Source organism: Bombus huntii, chromosome 5 (genome assembly GCF_024542735.1).
Source record: "Bombus huntii isolate Logan2020A chromosome 5, iyBomHunt1.1, whole genome shotgun sequence".
Taxonomy (NCBI): domain Eukaryota; kingdom Metazoa; phylum Arthropoda; class Insecta; order Hymenoptera; family Apidae; genus Bombus; species Bombus huntii.
Window position 1 is genome coordinate 11416185 of NC_066242.1, and position 19578 is coordinate 11435762.

At 28.9% G+C, this 19578-nt stretch overlaps 5 protein-coding genes across 18 annotated transcripts in view; 2 read left to right on the top strand and 3 right to left on the bottom strand.

Moving 5' to 3' along the window:
- LOC126866141 (la-related protein Larp4B) overlaps positions 1–6351 on the bottom strand; it is a 13070-nt gene extending 6719 nt beyond the window's left edge. Inside the window, exons 1-8 of one of the 9 annotated variants that reach the window (XM_050619331.1) lie at positions 6232–6351; positions 5980–6136; positions 4161–4527; positions 3394–3643; positions 3129–3269; positions 2545–2772; positions 2142–2281; positions 1170–2018 (exon numbers count right to left, since the gene is read on the bottom strand). In XM_050619331.1, coding sequence (XP_050475288.1) covers positions 1170–2018; positions 2142–2281; positions 2545–2772; positions 3129–3269; positions 3394–3643; positions 4161–4527; positions 5980–5995 — 1991 coding nt within the window. In that variant the 5' untranslated portion in view covers positions 5996–6136; positions 6232–6351. The other 8 variants (XM_050619330.1, XR_007689779.1, XM_050619334.1 and 5 more) reach the window with 8 other exon arrangements.
- Positions 6352–7068: 717 nt separating this feature from the next.
- On the bottom strand, positions 7069–9143 carry LOC126866162 (eukaryotic translation initiation factor eIF1). The gene is made up of 3 exons (XM_050619407.1): positions 8957–9143; positions 8591–8748; positions 7069–7922 (listed from the first exon to the last, which is right to left on the bottom strand). The coding sequence occupies exons 1-3, from the start codon at positions 8982–8984 to the stop codon at positions 7776–7778; spliced, it is 333 nt and encodes a 110-aa protein (XP_050475364.1). The 5' UTR covers positions 8985–9143; the 3' UTR covers positions 7069–7775.
- A 456-nt stretch (positions 9144–9599) lies between these two features.
- Positions 9600–12535, top strand: LOC126866154 (ADP-ribosylation factor GTPase-activating protein 1). 3 transcript variants are annotated; one of them, XM_050619389.1, is made up of 9 exons: positions 9601–9865; positions 9932–10003; positions 10069–10350; positions 10623–10834; positions 10980–11094; positions 11178–11267; positions 11493–11552; positions 11772–11947; positions 12058–12535. In XM_050619389.1, exons 2-9 carry the CDS (start codon positions 9944–9946, stop codon positions 12263–12265), a joined length of 1203 nt encoding a protein of 400 aa, XP_050475346.1. In that variant the 5' UTR covers positions 9601–9865; positions 9932–9943; the 3' UTR covers positions 12266–12535. The 3 variants fall into 3 exon arrangements, with proteins under 3 accessions (XP_050475347.1, XP_050475346.1, XP_050475348.1); XM_050619390.1 differs by having other exon boundaries at positions 9600–10003; positions 10995–11094; XM_050619391.1 differs by lacking the exon at positions 11493–11552 and having other exon boundaries at positions 9601–10003.
- Positions 12536–12841: 306 nt separating this feature from the next.
- Positions 12842–13866, bottom strand: LOC126866160 (uncharacterized). Its single transcript, XM_050619405.1, has 2 exons — positions 13449–13866; positions 12842–13337 (listed from the first exon to the last, which is right to left on the bottom strand). The coding sequence occupies exons 1-2, from the start codon at positions 13862–13864 to the stop codon at positions 13115–13117; spliced, it is 639 nt and encodes a 212-aa protein (XP_050475362.1). The 5' UTR covers positions 13865–13866; the 3' UTR covers positions 12842–13114.
- Positions 13867–14706: 840 nt separating this feature from the next.
- On the top strand, positions 14707–19433 carry LOC126866145 (aspartate--tRNA ligase, mitochondrial). Of its 4 annotated transcripts, none has more exons than XR_007689784.1 (11): positions 14707–14840; positions 14933–15181; positions 15264–15632; positions 15703–15879; positions 15952–16131; positions 16199–16306; positions 16382–16579; positions 16675–16887; positions 16949–17132; positions 17206–17453; positions 17549–19433. XR_007689784.1 is itself a non-coding variant. In XM_050619348.1 (11 exons), the coding sequence occupies exons 1-11, from the start codon at positions 14766–14768 to the stop codon at positions 17555–17557; spliced, it is 1911 nt and encodes a 636-aa protein (XP_050475305.1). In that variant the 5' UTR covers positions 14707–14765; the 3' UTR covers positions 17558–19433. The 4 variants fall into 4 exon arrangements, 2 of the variants coding, with proteins under 2 accessions (XP_050475305.1, XP_050475306.1); XR_007689785.1 differs by having other exon boundaries at positions 17552–19433; XM_050619348.1 differs by having other exon boundaries at positions 17206–17354.
- The last annotated feature ends 145 nt before the right edge of the window (positions 19434–19578 follow it).

Sequence of the window (19578 nt, forward strand, 5' to 3'; positions counted from 1 at the left end):
GCAAATTGGTATAACTGAGCACATCTACAAAATTAACCACCATAGAGAGTAAAATAATGGTAAATTCAGGAAAAATACACCTACTCCTTACTGCTCTATGTATGAGTATAACATAATTAAGAAAGGGAAAGTTTAAAAATTATAGTACAATAAACAAACTTTTTACATAATTTCAAAATTGTTATGTGTGGACATATGCTAATAACATTAAAGGTAAATTTACTTTTGAGGAAATTAAAAAACAATTAGCTGCAATTGTTTTTGTAATTGTGTTAAGAAATTTCATAAGACATCACTAAAAATAAAATACAATAATTGCAAAATATTTTGGTATCTTTTATTAATTATTGACAAATTAAAATATAATACATGGACTACTTATTATTAACATAATGTAAAGTCAGTTTCCAAAAATAAAATATATATTTTAGTATTTATTATTCTTACTTATTTTGTCAGAGTAATTAATTTACTACTTTTATCCATTCTATTTATGAATTAGTAAATAAGCAGAAACTTCAACATTATTACAGTATCATATTAACAGAATATAACTTATACTGAAAGTAACAAACTACCAAGAACAAAGCTACTTTCCCTTTCCTTCTTATATAGGTGATATGAAAATATAGGTGGACTATATAACTTTCACTAATACACATCCACCATACAGAGCATAGCACGCATATAATGCAGCCAACACTATCAAACACAGCTTAGCAATCTTTTCAGGCTCTATGTGACTGCCTGTATATGAGTCATTCTGATGTATATGTGTGTATGTGCGCGCATGTTTATATGTATGTATATATCTGTGTGTATATCTATACATATATACATAATATATGCAATGTATCATTAAAAGCAATTGAAGAACTTTAACAATAATTTATAATAAGCAATACTTTAGAAATGTAATTAAACAACTACCTGCTTTTACAATAAACGAAGAATATATCTTCTATTACACACATGCACATACACAGATTATGTATGCACATATACAAGCATATATATGTATTATGTATTTTATACATGTGTCATACATATACAAATACATAAATGTATGTATGTATGCATGTTAAATGTACTTGTGTACGTAATTACGTATGTGTGTGTCTGTATATGTACGTTGTACATATGTGTGTATAAGAAGAAAGCACACTCACTTATCAGGAGATGACGGGGGAGTGAGAGTGATGGTGCTGAGAGCGATGTCTGTGGAGTCATTGTTGCTAGCAGAAGCATTAGAGCTGACATTTGTAGATGCAGCGGAAGTAGTTGTTGATGTACTGCTAGAACCAGTTGGAGCTTCTAGCAAACCAGCATGACCACCAGCACTTGACCCTGGACTTGCAGACCTACTGCTGTTACTTGTTGGTTGTTGATGGTATTGTTGTGAAGTTCCTGTAGGTTCTTTTTCTTTGACGCTTTTCAATTTTGCAGTACCTTTAACTACATCTGAAAGCCTATTCTGCGATTGCGTACAATCTGTACCAACAGTTTCTACTGAAGCATTATGGGATTTTGCAAGATCAGCATCTAGACCAGGAAGAGGAGGGAAAGCAGAAGCTTCCAAATCGAATTGTACCCCTCGGTTGCATTGTGTGTTATTATTACTGGCCGGGGTAGATTCTCTGATTGACGGTAAAGGGCTACTATTAGCCTTTGATAATGACTCTTGGTCTTTGGTCCTACGATGCATACGGTGACGCGGAAATTGTACTCCAGAATCCAGAGTTTGCGCGTCATTTTCTTGGGATCCTTTCGAATGACTGCTATTATAATGGGCCTCTCCAGTTGCTACGGTTGTATGTGAGGAATGGAATTTTGTGCCGGTCTGGTAGGAAGAAGTAGTTGGCTTCACCGTAGGCAAGCTCGAAGTAAAAGTTGGAACTGTTGCTCCTAAAGATATTGGTGCCCCACTTATAGGCGGATGTGAAGTACGTCCCATTGGCACCATATTACCACCACCATCCATTAAGCCTGGCCTTTCAGATCCATTTCTTTGCTTATTTCTGCATCACATATATATATGTATATATATAAAGTAATTTTTTGTAAATATTACTTGTAAAGAAATTATTTTTTTAAAACACTATCACATTTACGTTGTTAAAAATAATTATTAATGTCAATACCTGTGACGAGGGTTGTATCTGTTATGTGGTTTAAACGTGTTATGTGGTGTAATACCATTCATAAAAACACCTGACATATCAAAGTAAGCGGGACTCGCAGGTCCCCAAGGCATCATTCCAGGAGGATAAAATGGTTGATGCTACAAAGAGTATACAAAATTATTCAAATCTAAATACCTAATGCAGTTCGAAACATTTAAACATAAGAACACTTTAATATTTAATAATACTTAAGTACTATTAAGCAATATTTAATTGAAGACTAAAAAAAGAGAAATATATATATTAATATATGTAAATATTAAAATACAAATGACAATACATTCAAAATATTAAGTAAATTATTTTTTAAATATATCTAATTGTATAACTTGGAACTTTTTATATAACATTGTCTACTTACATATACATGAACCTGATTGGCATATGGCGGCATTGTAGTTTGTGGCATAGTAGTACCATTTGTATAAAGGAAGCGTTGCTGTCCAGCTGTATAGCTATTTGGATCATAAACAGGCGGTGGTGGTGGTGTTGTTCTATAACCATTTTTAATACCACCCACACTAGCAACTGCCGGGATTGGTAGCCTATTCATTGGTTTAGCTTTGATTCTAGCCATTATTGGCTTTCCCTACATTATATATAATAATATTAACATTAAATATTATAAAACAAAAGAACTTTGAATAGAACTTACATATATTTCTAATGTATTTTGTTTATAAGCAATTAATACAAACAAATAATCATTATAATTATTAATTGTTCCAAACTAAAATAACATCTTGAAAATATTTTTCTTTAATTCGGTTTATATTATTGATTATATATTATATAATATATACTGCAATTTATTGAAACATAAAATGAAGGTATATAGACAGAAGTAGTGGATAACTACAATTTTGTATGATTATGTAATATGTTTTAATGCCTTTTATAATTTTTATTAAATTAAAAATAAATTATTTCTTTACTGAATAGTACCTGAAACTCCCGAACTTCCTCACGTAAAAACCTGTAGGCCTTTTGAGCATCTTCATCAGATTCAAAAGTTACGTACCAAGAACTATTATGGGCGAACTCACATGATATAAACCTTGGACATCCTTCCCCAGAGAATAAATTCTGTAATCAAAAACATTATTTCATTGATGATCTGTGATTAGAAAGGAACACCTGTTAATCAAATGTTATATCAATGTCTGCTTTCCATACATAACAAAAAAAATAATATGTATATCTGTTTCACCTTTACATCTTCTAATGGTGTATTATCTGGTATTTCACGAAGAATTACAATACATCGTTTGTGGTTAGGTCTTACTTTCTGCCCCTCTTCATCAACTTGTACATTTGGAGATTCTCTGAGAACTTCTGTTATAAGTTTTATATCTTTTGTCAATTTCTTTACTTGGTTGAAATTTGCTACTGTCCATATTGGTACATATTGATCATTATCCATTTGTGATAATAAATATGTATCATTAGCTAAGTTTTCTCTAGAAAGACAATAAAATACAATAGAATATATATTTACTGAATACAAATGATATATAAATATTGTTGAATGTTCTATAATAATTGATGTTCATTGTATATGTTATTAACTGTTGTATGATAAAACAAAATATAATATATCTTGTACTATTGTTGTATAATAAATAAATAAAAAAATAAGAAAAGTAATAACTATATCAAACATTACTCATTAGTGTCCTCTAATGCTATTCTTTATTTCTTTTGTTCTTTTATTCTCTACTAATTCTTTATTCTTATATTCTTTTATTTTAAAATTTGAATTGTGATCGAATTTTAAAATACTTTACACAGATAAAAAATAAATATACATAATAAAAAGGGAAATATAATATAAAGAATACGTGATAATTCTATATTGTTTATAAAAGTTTGCAAAAAACTAAAATCATATTATAATCATAATATGTCACTAAATTAGTAGTAATCAATAGAATTCTATACAATGTTATAATAAGTTTCACGAGATTAAGAGCTTACCTGGAGAAATAATATTCAAGTTGTGAAGAGAGCATTTGTTTAAGTTGTTCCAACGGTATACCAGGGGCAGATATGTCACCCATTGGAGCAGGTTGATTTGGCACATCACCTAAGGGAGCAACGTCTACTGGACCGTAACCTGCTGCACCCCCTATACCAATAGCGTGTTGCAATGTAGGTTCCAAATTACCAACAGCTGCCTCCAATATTAATTCATTTCCACTTGGAACTCCATTCATGATGTTATATTCCAGATTGGATGCAGTACTTCCAATTGCACCCCCAACAGAACCCAAAGGTTCAGGGGTGGCTGGATAGACCGCCCCTGGTGGGAGCTTCCCGATGTCCCCATTCATGTACACGTACCCTATGAAAAATACAAAATGTAATTAGTAACAAAAATATATAACATATTGTTATATATTATAAGAACAACTAACGCCCAGTACATGATATACTTACATATTATAACATGGAATATAAAATTTAATTAATTAGTGATTTTAACTTTATTTATAAAGACCATTACTTTTAATTATATCTTAATTTTAAGAAACCAAAAATAGATTTGTATCAATCAACAACCATAATGAAATATATATCATTAATACAATTAATACATTAATAATGAAATTGTATCAGATCATTTTAGATAAATAACTGTAATATGAATACAATAATACCAGAAAAATATATCTTCTACTATTTTTATACCCCAATTAATACTAGATTCATATTTCATAAACAAGCAAACAAATCAATAACCTTGAAAAGTGACCTTTTGATCTTTTACACTTGAAAAATTAGCTGATATAGTATTTATTTACATTATTAAGCATGTGCATATCAAGTCATTTTGCAATCATATTAAATAATTACAGCAATTTCTTAAAAAAACAATTTTAAATGAGATTTTCAATAATTTTCCTAAACTACACAATTGCAAAATGTAATATTAAAATTTTAACTATTAATATATTTTGTTATAGAGAGAAATACTTTCCATAAATGTGATTAAAACTATGTAATATGCATAATACACTAGTCTGATGTAATACATTTATAGTACCTATATGTATATATATTTGTACACATACATACATGAATCCATATATACACAGACATGGGTGTATATGTGCATGTCCCCACGTATGATGCGCGCGCGCGTGCTTATGTTCAATAGCACATAGTCGTGTTCATGATGTGTACATGTCTGCGCGTATGTGCGTGTATGATGTGTGTGTGCGTGCGCGCGCGCGCGCGGGCGTGTATGTGCATATCTAAATGCACATATATAGACGAATTCAAATTATACAAAATTTATTTACATGAAATCTCGGCGAACCATAAAGGAACGATAAATATAAAAATAGAGAAGAGACTCCAGATTTTTTGATGTTCACGTAAAACAACTGTTTTCGAACAATTACTTTTTGATTCTATATGTAAAATGAGAAATACCGTGGAGCATGTTTTAAAATCATAATTCTAATAAGAAATTTTTCACTGATTTTGTTGAAAGTAAAAATTGAATGTTGATCGTACAAACCGTGCCACATGCTAAGATTTGATCTTGTTCAGTATCAATGTGCAATCGTCAAGCATTAACACTTAAACGTCACATTGTATCCTTCTGATATAGTTCTTTGGGAAAGGTTACGGCATGAAAAGTAAAAATTTTGAAAAGGCAAGATATGCAATATGTTGGATGCGATTAGCCAAATATAGAGCGAGACGTTGGCCGGGCCAACACGTTCACGCACGCAGATATGGTGACAACCACTTGGACAGTACACTTATGCGTATCGTATATCGTTACCGAAATCACCATTCATCCCGAAACAATCCCAGATTCCATGTGCCTTTATCAATAGGTGTTCTCAGCAGCTTCGTTTACTGGCTCGTTCTTCGGGTGTAAGTACCGTGAGCGCACACGGTTGTGCGCAAAAAACGCAACCTTATTCCTCGTTCTCAAGCTATGAATAGTTAGCCATAAGCATCTGCCCTCAATCCTCTACATCATTTGGATCAATGTGAGTCGCGCCGTTTTAGAATTTTATAAAATTCTTACCGAGAAGATGAATCAACTCAACACAATTTCTCAAGGAAACTACAAAATGGCCGACACAGAAAGGCACATGCCGTAGCTCGGTGCATTGTGGGTCGTAAGTATGTAGCTCGACTATAGTGATATCTGGTGGTTAGATTGCCATGACTTGCATCAGCCCGGTAAATTTAAATCTTTAAAAGTATTTTGCAGGACTGTCCTATTCATTTATATCACTTGAAAAATTCTATATTATTTTATATTAATATACTTTATAAGTTATAGATTTATATAAAAACTGTCTTGTTAGATAATTATAATTATCTTATTTTCTATTACCAATATCTAATTAAATATGCAGATATGAACTTAACCTAAATTTAATATGTATAAAACTATTGCACTCACTGACGCGCCCATATAATTAAAAAGAAATATATATAGATCTATACTTGTATATGCATGTATAGGCATCCAGAGCTAATTATATACGTACACACAATCTACAAGTATAAATTATTTCCCATCTATGATATTGATATAATTTTTTATGTTTTTATTAATATATTTTCAAATCTCTGTATTATACGATAAATTCTTAATGTAAATATTAAGAAAGTCATTTTCTAATATAATGATAACATTAATTAAATATAATTATGACTGTAATTCAATTTCTATCAATGTAATCTTATCTAAAATGTTATCAAGAATTTAATAAAGAAATTTCTGAAATAATACGTAATTTTTATATTCATTCTTAATTTCAAGATGTATATTTTATGAAGTAATATTCATTTTATGATTCGAAGTTGTTTTAGCAATAAAATTACATGGAAAGGAAATAGGAAAAAGTCCAAATAGCGGTGAATTACCATTTATTTAGAACAGCCACATTCTTATCTAAAACAATTGCTTTCATGTTGTCAATACTGTTTCAAAAAAAGAAAAAATTGGCAATTCTCCCTCAAAATAAATCCATTACAATTAAAGATGATCCTTTCAATAAATAATACAATCAATATGGAATTAAAGGCACAAAACTTGGAAACGACAATGTAAAAACCAGGCCTGTTACCTTACTGTATAAACAAAACAAAGCATTCAGCATTACACACAATAAGCCAATCTAGGGTCTAAAATAATTTTTTTATATATATATCTCTCTCCCTCTCCTATCCTCTCTGAACACATCTATAGCGCCGAGATACATACTACCTAATCCCAAAAAGAAGATCCATCCGTTGCTATTTGTATCTATTCCTTGTATAAGTATTTTCTCAAATCACTAATTAGTTATCACTACTACTTTAAAACGTGATGAGTTTAGTGGATTACACCTAACATAAGGCTGTAAAATATTGCTTCCTACAATCTTACAAATGTCTGATTAGAATATTGTGCCTATATCGTTACTGTTATATATTTTTTATTGAAATATATATGTGTATATAATAGGATATCTCACGATGTATCAACAAGTATTAGTGACTGATACAGATAATTTAAGATGATAAGGTGTTGATGAAGGTGGAGTGTTCTTAGATAGTGGCATGGATGTTTGTTGGTTAAAAACCATGGACTTTAAGCTGGTCAGGTTTGGCCAGACCTGACTTTGTTAGCCACTGGCATATATTTTCTCGCTGGTCCCCCTGCAGCTGCAACACCTCTCCGTACTCCGGGTGTTCGATTACTGTCCCATTGCAGGCGAACTCCTAAAAATAACAATATTATTTTGCCCTCTTTTCTTATTTTATTTCAAATATTTATTTTTTATTAATAAATAATTTAATTTTATTAATAAATTAAATTGAATATTCTAATTTGATTATATATTTTATTAGTAAGTAAATTTATATTTGAGATTATGAAGTAATATCTGAATCAGCTTGATAGAAACTTTTCATTGCATGCATGCAAGCAGACATTTAAGATAAGAGAAATATAATTAAATTACTATTACTAAAAACTTTAATTTTATGCAAATAATAAGATATATAAACAATTTTGTATTATTTATAATCGTTTGCAAAACAATTATTTTTTTAATTTTGTGAATTAAAATGTTATTTTATATAATATGCGCGAAAAGCTACTAAAAGATGAATTTAAAAATCATATTTATTAAATACAGATGTAATATGTAGAATATGCTAATATTTTATTTTGTATAAAAAATTTAAGCAAAAAATACGATAATGAAATAATGTTAAATAAATTTTCTAGAAAAATTTCACACATACTACAGATACATGTTTATGATGTATGCAATTACATTTTAACTCTGGACAGTTGTTTGCATCAGTTCTATTTTTAGCATGGTATCTGACACTGACAAAAGATTGAATTATCGAAAATCATATAGTAAATATGGTTTTGTTACCTTTTTACATGCTCTCACTATTTTCTTCAAGTCATATTCAGATGAAAGTCCTTGTACTGTTGTTAAGGTCTTACGACCATTCCGTTGCTGGATCCTTATATGCACGAGACCGTCCTGGACATCATCATCTGAACCCTTGATTGCATCTGCAAAGGGGTCTGCAAAAGAAAGCAAATATTATGTTAAATATTAAGAAATTTTTCATTTAACTGATAAATCTTCATCTGAAACAAACAACTATCAAAAGGAAAACGACAGAAACGTTAATTGCGTACTATGATGCAAGCAAAAGACGCCATCGCCATTTTGATAAAACTATCTTCTACAATATGATCAGTACTACAAAATAGAAAATATTATATTTACCGAATGTGTTAAGATTCTGGATGGACATACGACAAACAAAATATATCCCCGGGAGATATAGAACTGCAAAGTGCAAATGCAGCTGTGAAAAATTACGGATGACGCAGGATAACAGAAGCACCACGCAAGAATACTGCTAAACCCAAAAAACCTTGTGCAGAAGCTGAAGTCAACCGGAAGTAAAAGTTGCATTTGTCATGAACAGTGGGTGGGGTTGCGCATGCGCTCTTTCAACAAGTAAGCGTCGTTTACATGAAATAAATGTTGCATTATTTGATTGGTAAAACTAGATGATATATTGCATAACATTTCATGTGTATAAGTTTAATCATTTCTTCTATAGGAGCAGGGATAATCCAAATTGTTATAATTTATAATTTATTTTACATATTTCGTAATAAAATAAAAAATAATTATAAGTTTGTTATCGTGTAATTTGTACATTTTACTATCTACATTTTTCCGGATTTACACGAACATGAACAATATACGTTAATTAAAAATAATAATATTTAATAGATGCAGAAACGGTTTTTTGGTCGATAAAAATACCTTTATCTCACTTTACCATTATTTTTGAATATAAAAGAATGTGGTTGGTATAAAGCGCTCTATAGTGGTTGTGGCATATTTTAGAAACACGCGTACTTGAATTTTTAGTCATTGCCCATTGCTTTGTTGGTACTCTCCTCTCATATGAGATGAAATATCCAATGAAATGATCAGTTCCATAAACTTTATGACATTATGTTCAATTTGGTTGTATATAAATGATATATTTATTATTTTACTCATATGATAAAATTTAAAATACATATCAAGTAATTGATATATATCGGAATTGGTTTTTTTATTCGCTTATTCGTCTATGACAAATTGGGATTACTACCGTCAAGGGATTAACGACAAGTATAGTATGGTGGACTTTTAATTTAAAAATTAAATATTGGATTCGATTTTTTATTTGAGTTTCAGAGACTGGAGATAATGGCTAGTCCACGAACTCGAAGAATCCTAAGTGGGCTTAAGCCAAAAGATGAGAACAATGTAATTCATTAATTTTATTTTCTTCATAATATTCCATATGTTAATTGAATTTTATTATTTTGCAGAAATGCTTTGAATGTGGAACTCACAATCCTCAATGGGTTTCTGTCACATATGGTATATGGATTTGTCTAGAATGTTCAGGCAAACACAGAGGACTTGGTGTTCATTTGTCATTTGTCAGATCCATTTCCATGGATAAGTGGAAAGACTCAGAGTTAGAAAAAATGAGAATTGGTGGAAACAAGAATGCTCGTGAATTTTTTGAATCACAACCGGATTGGAACGATAATATGTCAATAACACAAAAGTATAATACTAAAGCAGCAGCATTATATAGAGATAAGGTAAATATAATATATTGCTTTTAATCATAACATTTTGTGCTTTCTACTATAATGCATGAACAATTCTTTTCTTAAACTTTTCCAAACTTTTCTTAATTACATTATGTATAATTAGGTGTTATGTATAATTTTATATCTTTGAAATAATTATTTAAATTAGTCTATGCATTATTTAAGTAAATGTGATGGTATGTGAAACATAACTTTACTCATGTTTAATGTCTTTTTAAAAAAATAAACAACATAGAATATTATGTTACATAAATAATTAGGTTGCAACATTGGCACGTGGAGAAAGCTGGAATCCAACTACCTCCACAGCTAAGGATTTTCAATCTTCAATGTGTTCAGAAAATCAACAAGAGTATTCCTCATATCAAAGTGATACATTAAATTCTTATCAAAATTTTAATTCAAATAGTTGTAAGTCTCAGACAGAAGCCTTTTTTGCAAGAAAACAAAATGAAAATGCTAATCGTCCAGAGTAAGTTTTACTTTTTATATCAATATTATTATTATTATTATTTTATTTTATTATTTTTAGTTTTATAACTATAATAAAATATGTAATACAGTAATTAATATATATAAAATATAAATAATATAAAAGTTAATGAATATTTTTAAAGTAATATTCCACCTAGTCAAGGTGGTAAATATGGAGGGTTTGGTTATCAAATGAATCCACCACCCAGGAGTTCATCGCAAGAATTTTTTGACAGTGCAGTATCCTCTTTAGCAAGTGTAATTATGCTTAAGATAACTAATTATAATTAACATGTACAGTTGGTATATATAAAATCTGCAGTAAACATTCACTTTTCTAGGGCTGGTCAATACTTTCTTCATCAGCATCAAAAATAGCAAGTAAAGCTACAGAAAATGCCATTAGAACTGGAGAGTTAGCCATACAAAAGGTATTTATATCTATTTATTTACATTTGCGTATAGATATATGCATACTTATATTTGTATTTGTCTTATGTTTCTTATTGTAAAAGAAATTATTAAATTATAATTTAGTGACAAAAGAAAGTTAATAATGATCATTTATTTTGTATTTAGTATTATGTTTATGTATAGTGAAATATATATTACTTTCAGTTAAATTTTTCGTTTCCGTCTTATTTTGCTTGTGCTAGGTACGCGATGGTACTTTTTGGGAAGAAGTTGGAACTCAAGCTAATAGTATAGCTGCTAAGGTACATAGCTGTATATTAAAATGATGATTAATAGTACTTATTAACTAGATAATTTAATTCTTGGTTGATATGTTATTGTAATTGTAATTAATATTGTATTAGAACAAGCAAATTTTTATTTTTTCTTTAAATAATTAAATTCCTTTAAGCCAATTAAGTAATTAAACAATAAATCCATAAACTAATTAATTATTAAACTTCCTAAATATCTTTCAATAGGTTGGAGATTTAGGGAGAAGAGGATGGGGTGATATTGGAGGAACAAATTCAGTTGAACAGAATCAATATAGCTCAAAGGAACATTATCAAAGTTCTTCCACTACTTATCAAAATAGTGATATAACCCAGCACCATTCTACTGAAAAAACATCTTTAATGAAAACATCGCAGTCCAAGTAAGTTAATTGTAGTTCTAGTGAAACTATTATAAAACATAAGCATTTTAAATTTAAATGATTATAATCAATGCAATTTCATAAATTAATTGTACTTTAAATTATTTTAGAACCAATGTATCAACTGCAAATTCTTCCAATTGTGAATGGGATTGGGGTAATGAGACAAAACAAACTAACCAAATAACAGATCCTAAACCAGTTGCAAGAAAATCAAAAGATAAAGACGAAGTATTAATCAACTTTAGTACGGACCATTATGCATCTAACTGGGATTCAAAACTTGAAGATGATGCATGGGAAATATTAAAAAATTAATTATTATTTATTAATTAGGAAATTTTTATCAAAGTTCAAAATCTTCAAATATCTTGCCCATCCTAAAGATTTTGAACTTGTATAAAGCAGTGTAACAGCAATTATTAAAATGAAATTATTTTTATTCTGTATTTTACCTCTCTAATGTTACGAATATATGTAGATACATATAAAAGAGTAATCATTTACGATTAGTGTATACGTGCAAGCGTGTATACATTGTACGCTTTAGAAAGCGTAAATAAATATCACATATTGCAAGTTAATGTACTTCAAACTTTGCTTTATGATTAATGCATATTAAGGTGCAAAGATATGTTGTTATTGTGTGTTGTTCACTTTATTCGATTAATTTTCATTTATTATGCATTTATATTTTTCACAAATAATATATATGATATTGTTTAATGTACTATATCATCATTCTTATGTAATTTATACATTCATTGAGCTAAAAATAGATGGAAAAGAACTTCTCTTCAAAAAGATACAAAACAATTATTTTATATTATGATATGTATTAGATGAATGTATATTATTACATTGGGTTATAATTATTTACAATACAAAATAACATCTCTTAAAATAAACATTTATTTTATTCTATATATATAACTTACATGAGGTAATCTTTAATACATTTTTAAGACAATAGATTTCTGTCACATAAAATAAATCAATTTACTCTATTGGATAAAAATTTGTACTTGCTTATGTTATATATAAATAAAGAAAATTTTTTTCTATCACAGCAGAAAATGTATCCAAACTTTAAGCACCTCCACATTATTAATATTTATTAAATATTATCATTACACATGAATGTATAAAAAAACTATAACTATGATATTATAAAAGTTGACCTGGGACCCTTTTTCCTGGATATACTTTTTTAATATGTCTTTTATTGTAAGTATTACCAACATATTCCCAGATATCTTTCTCACATTTTGGCCATATCTTGCGTTCTAGTCTTGATAGCAAAATACACAGTAAATCTCTATCTTTTGGTGATAGATCAAAGTATGATACTGGTCCCAGGCAGGAGCGATAAAGAAAATTATATATTGCTCTACAATAATTACGTACAATTATCAATAAACAGAGTTTATTAATATTATATATAAACTGTTATAAAGTAGTCAATAACTTATTATCAATAAATAAAACTATTCATATATACCTGAAATTAAAACCTTCTGCTTCTGAAGGAGATGGATGCTTTTCAAATAAATGTATAAATAATAATGCTTCTGGGATGAGACTATCCCCAGGTTCAAACATTCCACAATTCATCCAGTTGTTTATTAGTTCATGTTCATATAAATATTCTGCCATTTCAGAATATTCAGCTATTTTCCATTTAATATCTTCAAAAGACATGTTTGGCAACATTTTTGATATAGCTTCAACATTTTCGGCCCCATATTTTTTTAAACCTTCTAACAATATTTTTTTATCATTATTAGTCCACAGTTTATTTGATTTCGCTTTTTGTTGGTTTACTGTTATCATCTTGCTACTTGTTGCTTTACTTTCATTATTCTTTTGCTTTATAGTTTTTGCTGCTGTAGCTTTTCTTTCTTTAGGATTATTCATTTTTATATTTAATTAAAATATTGCTTGAAAACGTAAGTACAGACTTTAATGTATTGTAATTGTCTTAATATATCCAAACACTGATTGATGATGAAAACAATGTTTCTAGGGAAAGATGGCTAGATAAATAGTGCAAGTCTAATTGGTTACTTCTGATCACGCTGAAGGTCGCCACGTATCCATAGATCGAACAAATTTTTATTAGTAAAAAAAACTAATTAAGGGTATTAATTTATGAACTTTTATAATTATATCTTTCCTAATTATATCCTTTATATCTTTCTAGTTCCTCAGCTTTCTTTCTACTAGATTTCCTACTACCTATTCCTTTTAACCTATCCTACGAATAAGTAGATACTTTCCTCTTTTGCTCATCGTCGCACATTGCTGTATGATTTTATTTGATTGTAGGTGTAAAACAAGTGTGTTTATTTTATATGTATGTATAAATAAGTAATTGTATTGAGTCTATCAAAAACACAGTCATATAGATGTAAGATGTAAAGCTTTTAATGTCGTAAGTTGTAAGGTAGCCTTTACAAATCGGTCGTTTGCTACTCACTAACTCGGTATTTGTTACGCTATTGTCACTAGCCATAGAACGCTGTGATCTAGCAGATACTTTTTGTAAATCTTTAACTCTATGTTTCATATATTTCATAGGCTATTTTACTATCTGCTCCTCTTGTCTCGCGAACTTTCTTCTGATAAACGCAAAAGGCATAGTATTTTTATGAAAACTATGTATATTCAATAATTAATTTTCAGATATAAAACAACAAGAACTAATATTTATATGGATATGTAACAATAAAAATAAAGTAGAAAAAGTTTAGAAAAAAAAATATTTTTCATTACAATATATATATTTATAAACCGCATATTTTTGTTTATTATAAAAATGCTTCGTAATTGTATCGTATCAAAAATGCCATTTTTTAACTTTTTATTTATGAATCGTCTATATCATCAAAAAGTGAGTGCAAATATTTATTAAGTTCATAGAATATATTTTAATTTATATAAAAATGAAAATATTTATAAATATTTTAATATAAAATTTTTTAGCTTATAACAAAACATTCTTTAATGTGTATAAATTATACACATAATTTAGCTGGTAAACAACAAAGAATAAAAGAAAATGTGCAACCAGTTAATAAATTTGCTTCAAGATCTCATACATGTGGTGAACTAAGACTACAAAATGTAGGAGAGAATGTTCAATTATGTGGGTGGTTAGAATTTTTAAGAGCTGACAAATTTTTGGTATTGAGAGATTCTTATGGTTCTACACAATTTATTATACCTACACATGTGAGTTAAAGAATATAAATTCCAATAAAGTATACTATATGTATATATATTGATATTAAAAATAAACTATCTGTTATGTTAGAGAAAGGACTTACGAGAAATGGCTAGGAATTTGACCTTTGAAAGTATATTGAGCATAGAAGGTAGAGTATTAAAAAGACCAAAGGGTCAAAAGAATAAGTGCATGGGAACTGGAGATATTGAAGTAGAAATAAAATCCTTGAAAGTTTTAAACATAGCAAGTTTAAATATTCCATTTATTATTAGAGACTATAATAAGGCAAATGAAAACGTACGAATGAAGTATAGATACATATCATTAAGATATCCTGAATTACAAAAGAATTTAAGATTACGTTCAGAAGTGATAATGAAGATGAGAGAATACCTAATTAAAGAATGCAATTTTGTCGATATTGAAACTCCAACATTATTTAAAAATACTCCTGAAGTATGTATATCAGAATGGTACTAAAAACATTATGGCCAAGATATTTAAACCTTCTTTTTTTTTAACATAGGGAGCACATGAATTTATAGTCCCAACAAAACTCTTGGATCAATTTTATTCATTAGTACAGAGTCCCCAACAATTTAAACAATTATTAATGGTTGGTGGCTTTGATAGATATTTTCAAGTTGCAAGATGTTACAGGAATGAAAAGCCTAGACATGATAGACAACCTGAATTTACACAGGTATAATTTTTGACTTGCAGATATATATCCTATATAAAATCATTTAGTACTCATAGATATGTTATTACACAGCTGGATATTGAAATGTCATTCGTTGATTGTGAAGGAATAATGATGTTAATTGAAAACTTATTAGCATATTCTTGGCCTCAAGAATCAGGAGAATTAACTATTCCTTTTAAACACATAAAATACGAGGATGCAATGGAATTATATGGTACAGACAAACCAGATTTACGAATACCACAACAAGTAAGATTTAAATATGCTTCTAATTTAAATTCGAAGAATAATTTCAAAAATAGTATTAATATTTCAGCTTTGTAGACTGACGGAATTAATTGATCATTCAGTATTAGAACAAAGTTTAAAAATGGAACAAAATGAACACTGTGAAGTTTATGCTCTAGTTTTTTCCCAAAAACATGTATGTTTACAAGTTATTTATATTTTCCTTGATTTTTGGTATTTTTATATTTATAACATATTTTGTATACCCTAGGATTTTCTTACAAAATCTATCAAAGATACTATATCTGAACTACAGTGTACTTATTTCCCTTCTGTGAAATTAATACAAACAAAGATACCTAACAAATCGCCAGTAATAACAAATATTATTGATGGAAATGTACAACAAAAGTTAAATTTAAAAAAAGGAGATGTACTGTTTTTAGCTTGTGGAGAAAAAGTAAACACGGTAAATATTAATCTGTTAATTATATTTTCTACATTTATTAATGATACATTAACATCAAGCAGTTATATATATTAATATCAAACTTAAAATTACAGCAATCACTATTAGGAAAAGTACGTCTTGAATTTACAAAGTTTTTAGAAAGTGAAGATCAAGAAATCTTTACTAGTAGGAATGAATTATTATGGATCACTGATTTCCCTTTATTTTCGTTTAATACTGAAACAAATTCATTAGAAACTATGCATCATCCATTCACGCAACCTCATCCAGATGATATGCAATATCTTATGAACAATCCACTGAAGGTACCCATGTTAATTAATTAATAAGCTTAATAGTATTTTAATAAGTGAAATACTTTTATAGGTTAGAGGATTGCATTATGATTTGGTTATGAATGGTTTCGAGATCGCAGGAGGATCGATACGAATCCATGACTCAAAATTACAAAAACAACTATTTAAGATGCTAAATATAGATGAAACACACTTAATGCATGTACTTGATGCTTTAGAATCTGGTGCTCCACCTCATGGTGGAATTGCTATAGGTATTTTACTTTTAGTTCAAATATTAACTATATCCGACAATGGAGTATCATAACAAATAAATTGGATTTTTAGGATTGGACCGTTTAATGTGTTTGCTCTGTAACACAGAAAATATAAAAGACGTGATAGCATTTCCAAAAACTACTACAGGTCGAGATTTAATGTCAGGAGCTCCGGGTCCCATTTCTGAGGAAATAAAAAGATTCTATAACATACAGACGGTAGACAAATAAAACAATATTCAAGAAGTATCTTTTGTATTTTTTACTCTATTGTAAAAATATTTATAAGAGGCTAGCTGGTCATATTCACTTCAAAAAGTATTATTCAATAATTTTTGTATATTTTATAAAATATATCCGATATTTTTATTTGTTTAAAAATCGTTATACTTATAAAATCTATGTCATTACAGCAGAAGTGAAAAGGGAGAACACTAATGTAATATTAACAAAGTCAATCAAACAATGTGAACTAAGGATAAGGGCCTCTAGTGGTCAGTGCCCGAACTATATGCACATTTCTTTTCCGATGCTCTGGGTGAAAGAAATGTGCATATGTACGACGAGAAGGGAAATTCGTATTGACGATCGGCGAAGGATAAGGGTAAAAAAATATAAAAATTACTTGAAGACTTAATGAAATATTAGAAGTAAATTCCTTTCCTTTGTATTGTAAAAATAACAATAAGGATACTAAGGATACAACTGGCAACAACGATTATTAGAAATGATTATACAGTACAATAAAAAATGAGATTATTTGTTGTAAGATAATTATATGAATGTATTTAGAAATAGTTTCAATAAATCAGACCGTAGTTTAACAACATTTTACAATCTTGTTGTTTGTCCTTGTCACTCTCCAATTCCATAAAAATAAAAAATCAAAAAATGCAATCGGGAAATATTTAAGAACGCGTGGAACTTTAAGAGGTATAGTATAACAAACGACCGCGAAATAGTTTTCAAAAATTCCGAGATGTGATGTCAAATTCCAAGTATTATTGAAATAGTGCTGCCTCTTATAATATTATATTCTCCTATTATAAAATCGAGATTTTGATGAAATATTTTTTCAAGAACCCAAAAATATAATCTAAAAAATTTCTGGAATGTAATGTTATTTTCGAATTGTACCACTTCCTATTACCATGTTTTCCTGATACAAAATCGCTATTTTAGCCGATAAATTTTTTATTCTCATATGTCCTTAGAAAATTACCTGTTTTCAAGAATTTGAAAAGATTCGAAATACCTCTTATGTTGTTTTATTCTCTTAATATTTATCAAAACTTATCAATTTTCTCAAACTCTTTCGTCGTTTTTTATAACTTGTTCGTTAAACTTTTGGAAACTTATTGGAAAGGATTTGAGGATTTTATTCATTTGCAAAATAAAATTATTTTATTCAATTCAATCTGTAAGTTTATAAGAATTGTATAATTCTACAATGAGTTCGTAATTTTCTGTATAACAATTTGTGTAATCGCGTACTTTTATAATAATTTCATTCCGTTAATTAATCGATAGATCTAAAACAATTCCTCTCATACGAAAATTGAAAATGACGATCAAAACCTATAAGAGCATTGATTCATCGGTGATAAGAGTTCGCAATAGAGCCTATTTTTGGTCAGTTCCGTACGATCTGATACTAACATACATTTTCACCTCTTGCTATGCATACGCACATTTCTCCCGTCAAAAACATCGTAGGAAGAACTGTGCATATAGTTCGATCGTTTGATCACTAGAGGTGATAATTTGTGAAGCGTATTTTTGGCTAAATTCCTCCCATACTCATCAGTGATCTTCGTATTATAATAATTCCTACTTAATGTTCGCTTTTTTTGCCATATTTTGGACATATTCTTATATTCACTCACTTATATTTTACCTCGATTAATGTTCTTGTAATCACCTTCATCAATTCTTAGGACTGTTTCTCCAAAGCGAGTATGTTCATTTGCCGTAAATATGTCTCACTCTCGCTCCCAATGCAAACTGAGCTGAACGTACTGAAAAAAGCAATTCCTGGGATACACCTTTCTAGATAATATTCACCACGTGAACCCAACCAACGTACATTAAGCGGGTAGTAGTGTATATGAACATTTATATGTATATTACTTTATGACATTAATTTTATAAGAAAATCTCATACGTTTCATTCATCTGTAATCAAAGTAAATACTCAAACTTTGGTATTCTGCTTTTCTTAAGGTTAAAAAAATGCATAAACATGTTTACTCTATTCGAGTCTATGATCCAAATAAAATTGAATATATATACTTTCAATACAGTTATTTTATTTACAGTAATCAATAATATTGTTTAAATATGATAAATCATCCTTGGTTAAATTTGTAAAGAAAAACTGACCTATGTAATTTAGTTTAAGCATTTTATTCATATAATAATATATGTTTCAACATTTTGCTTA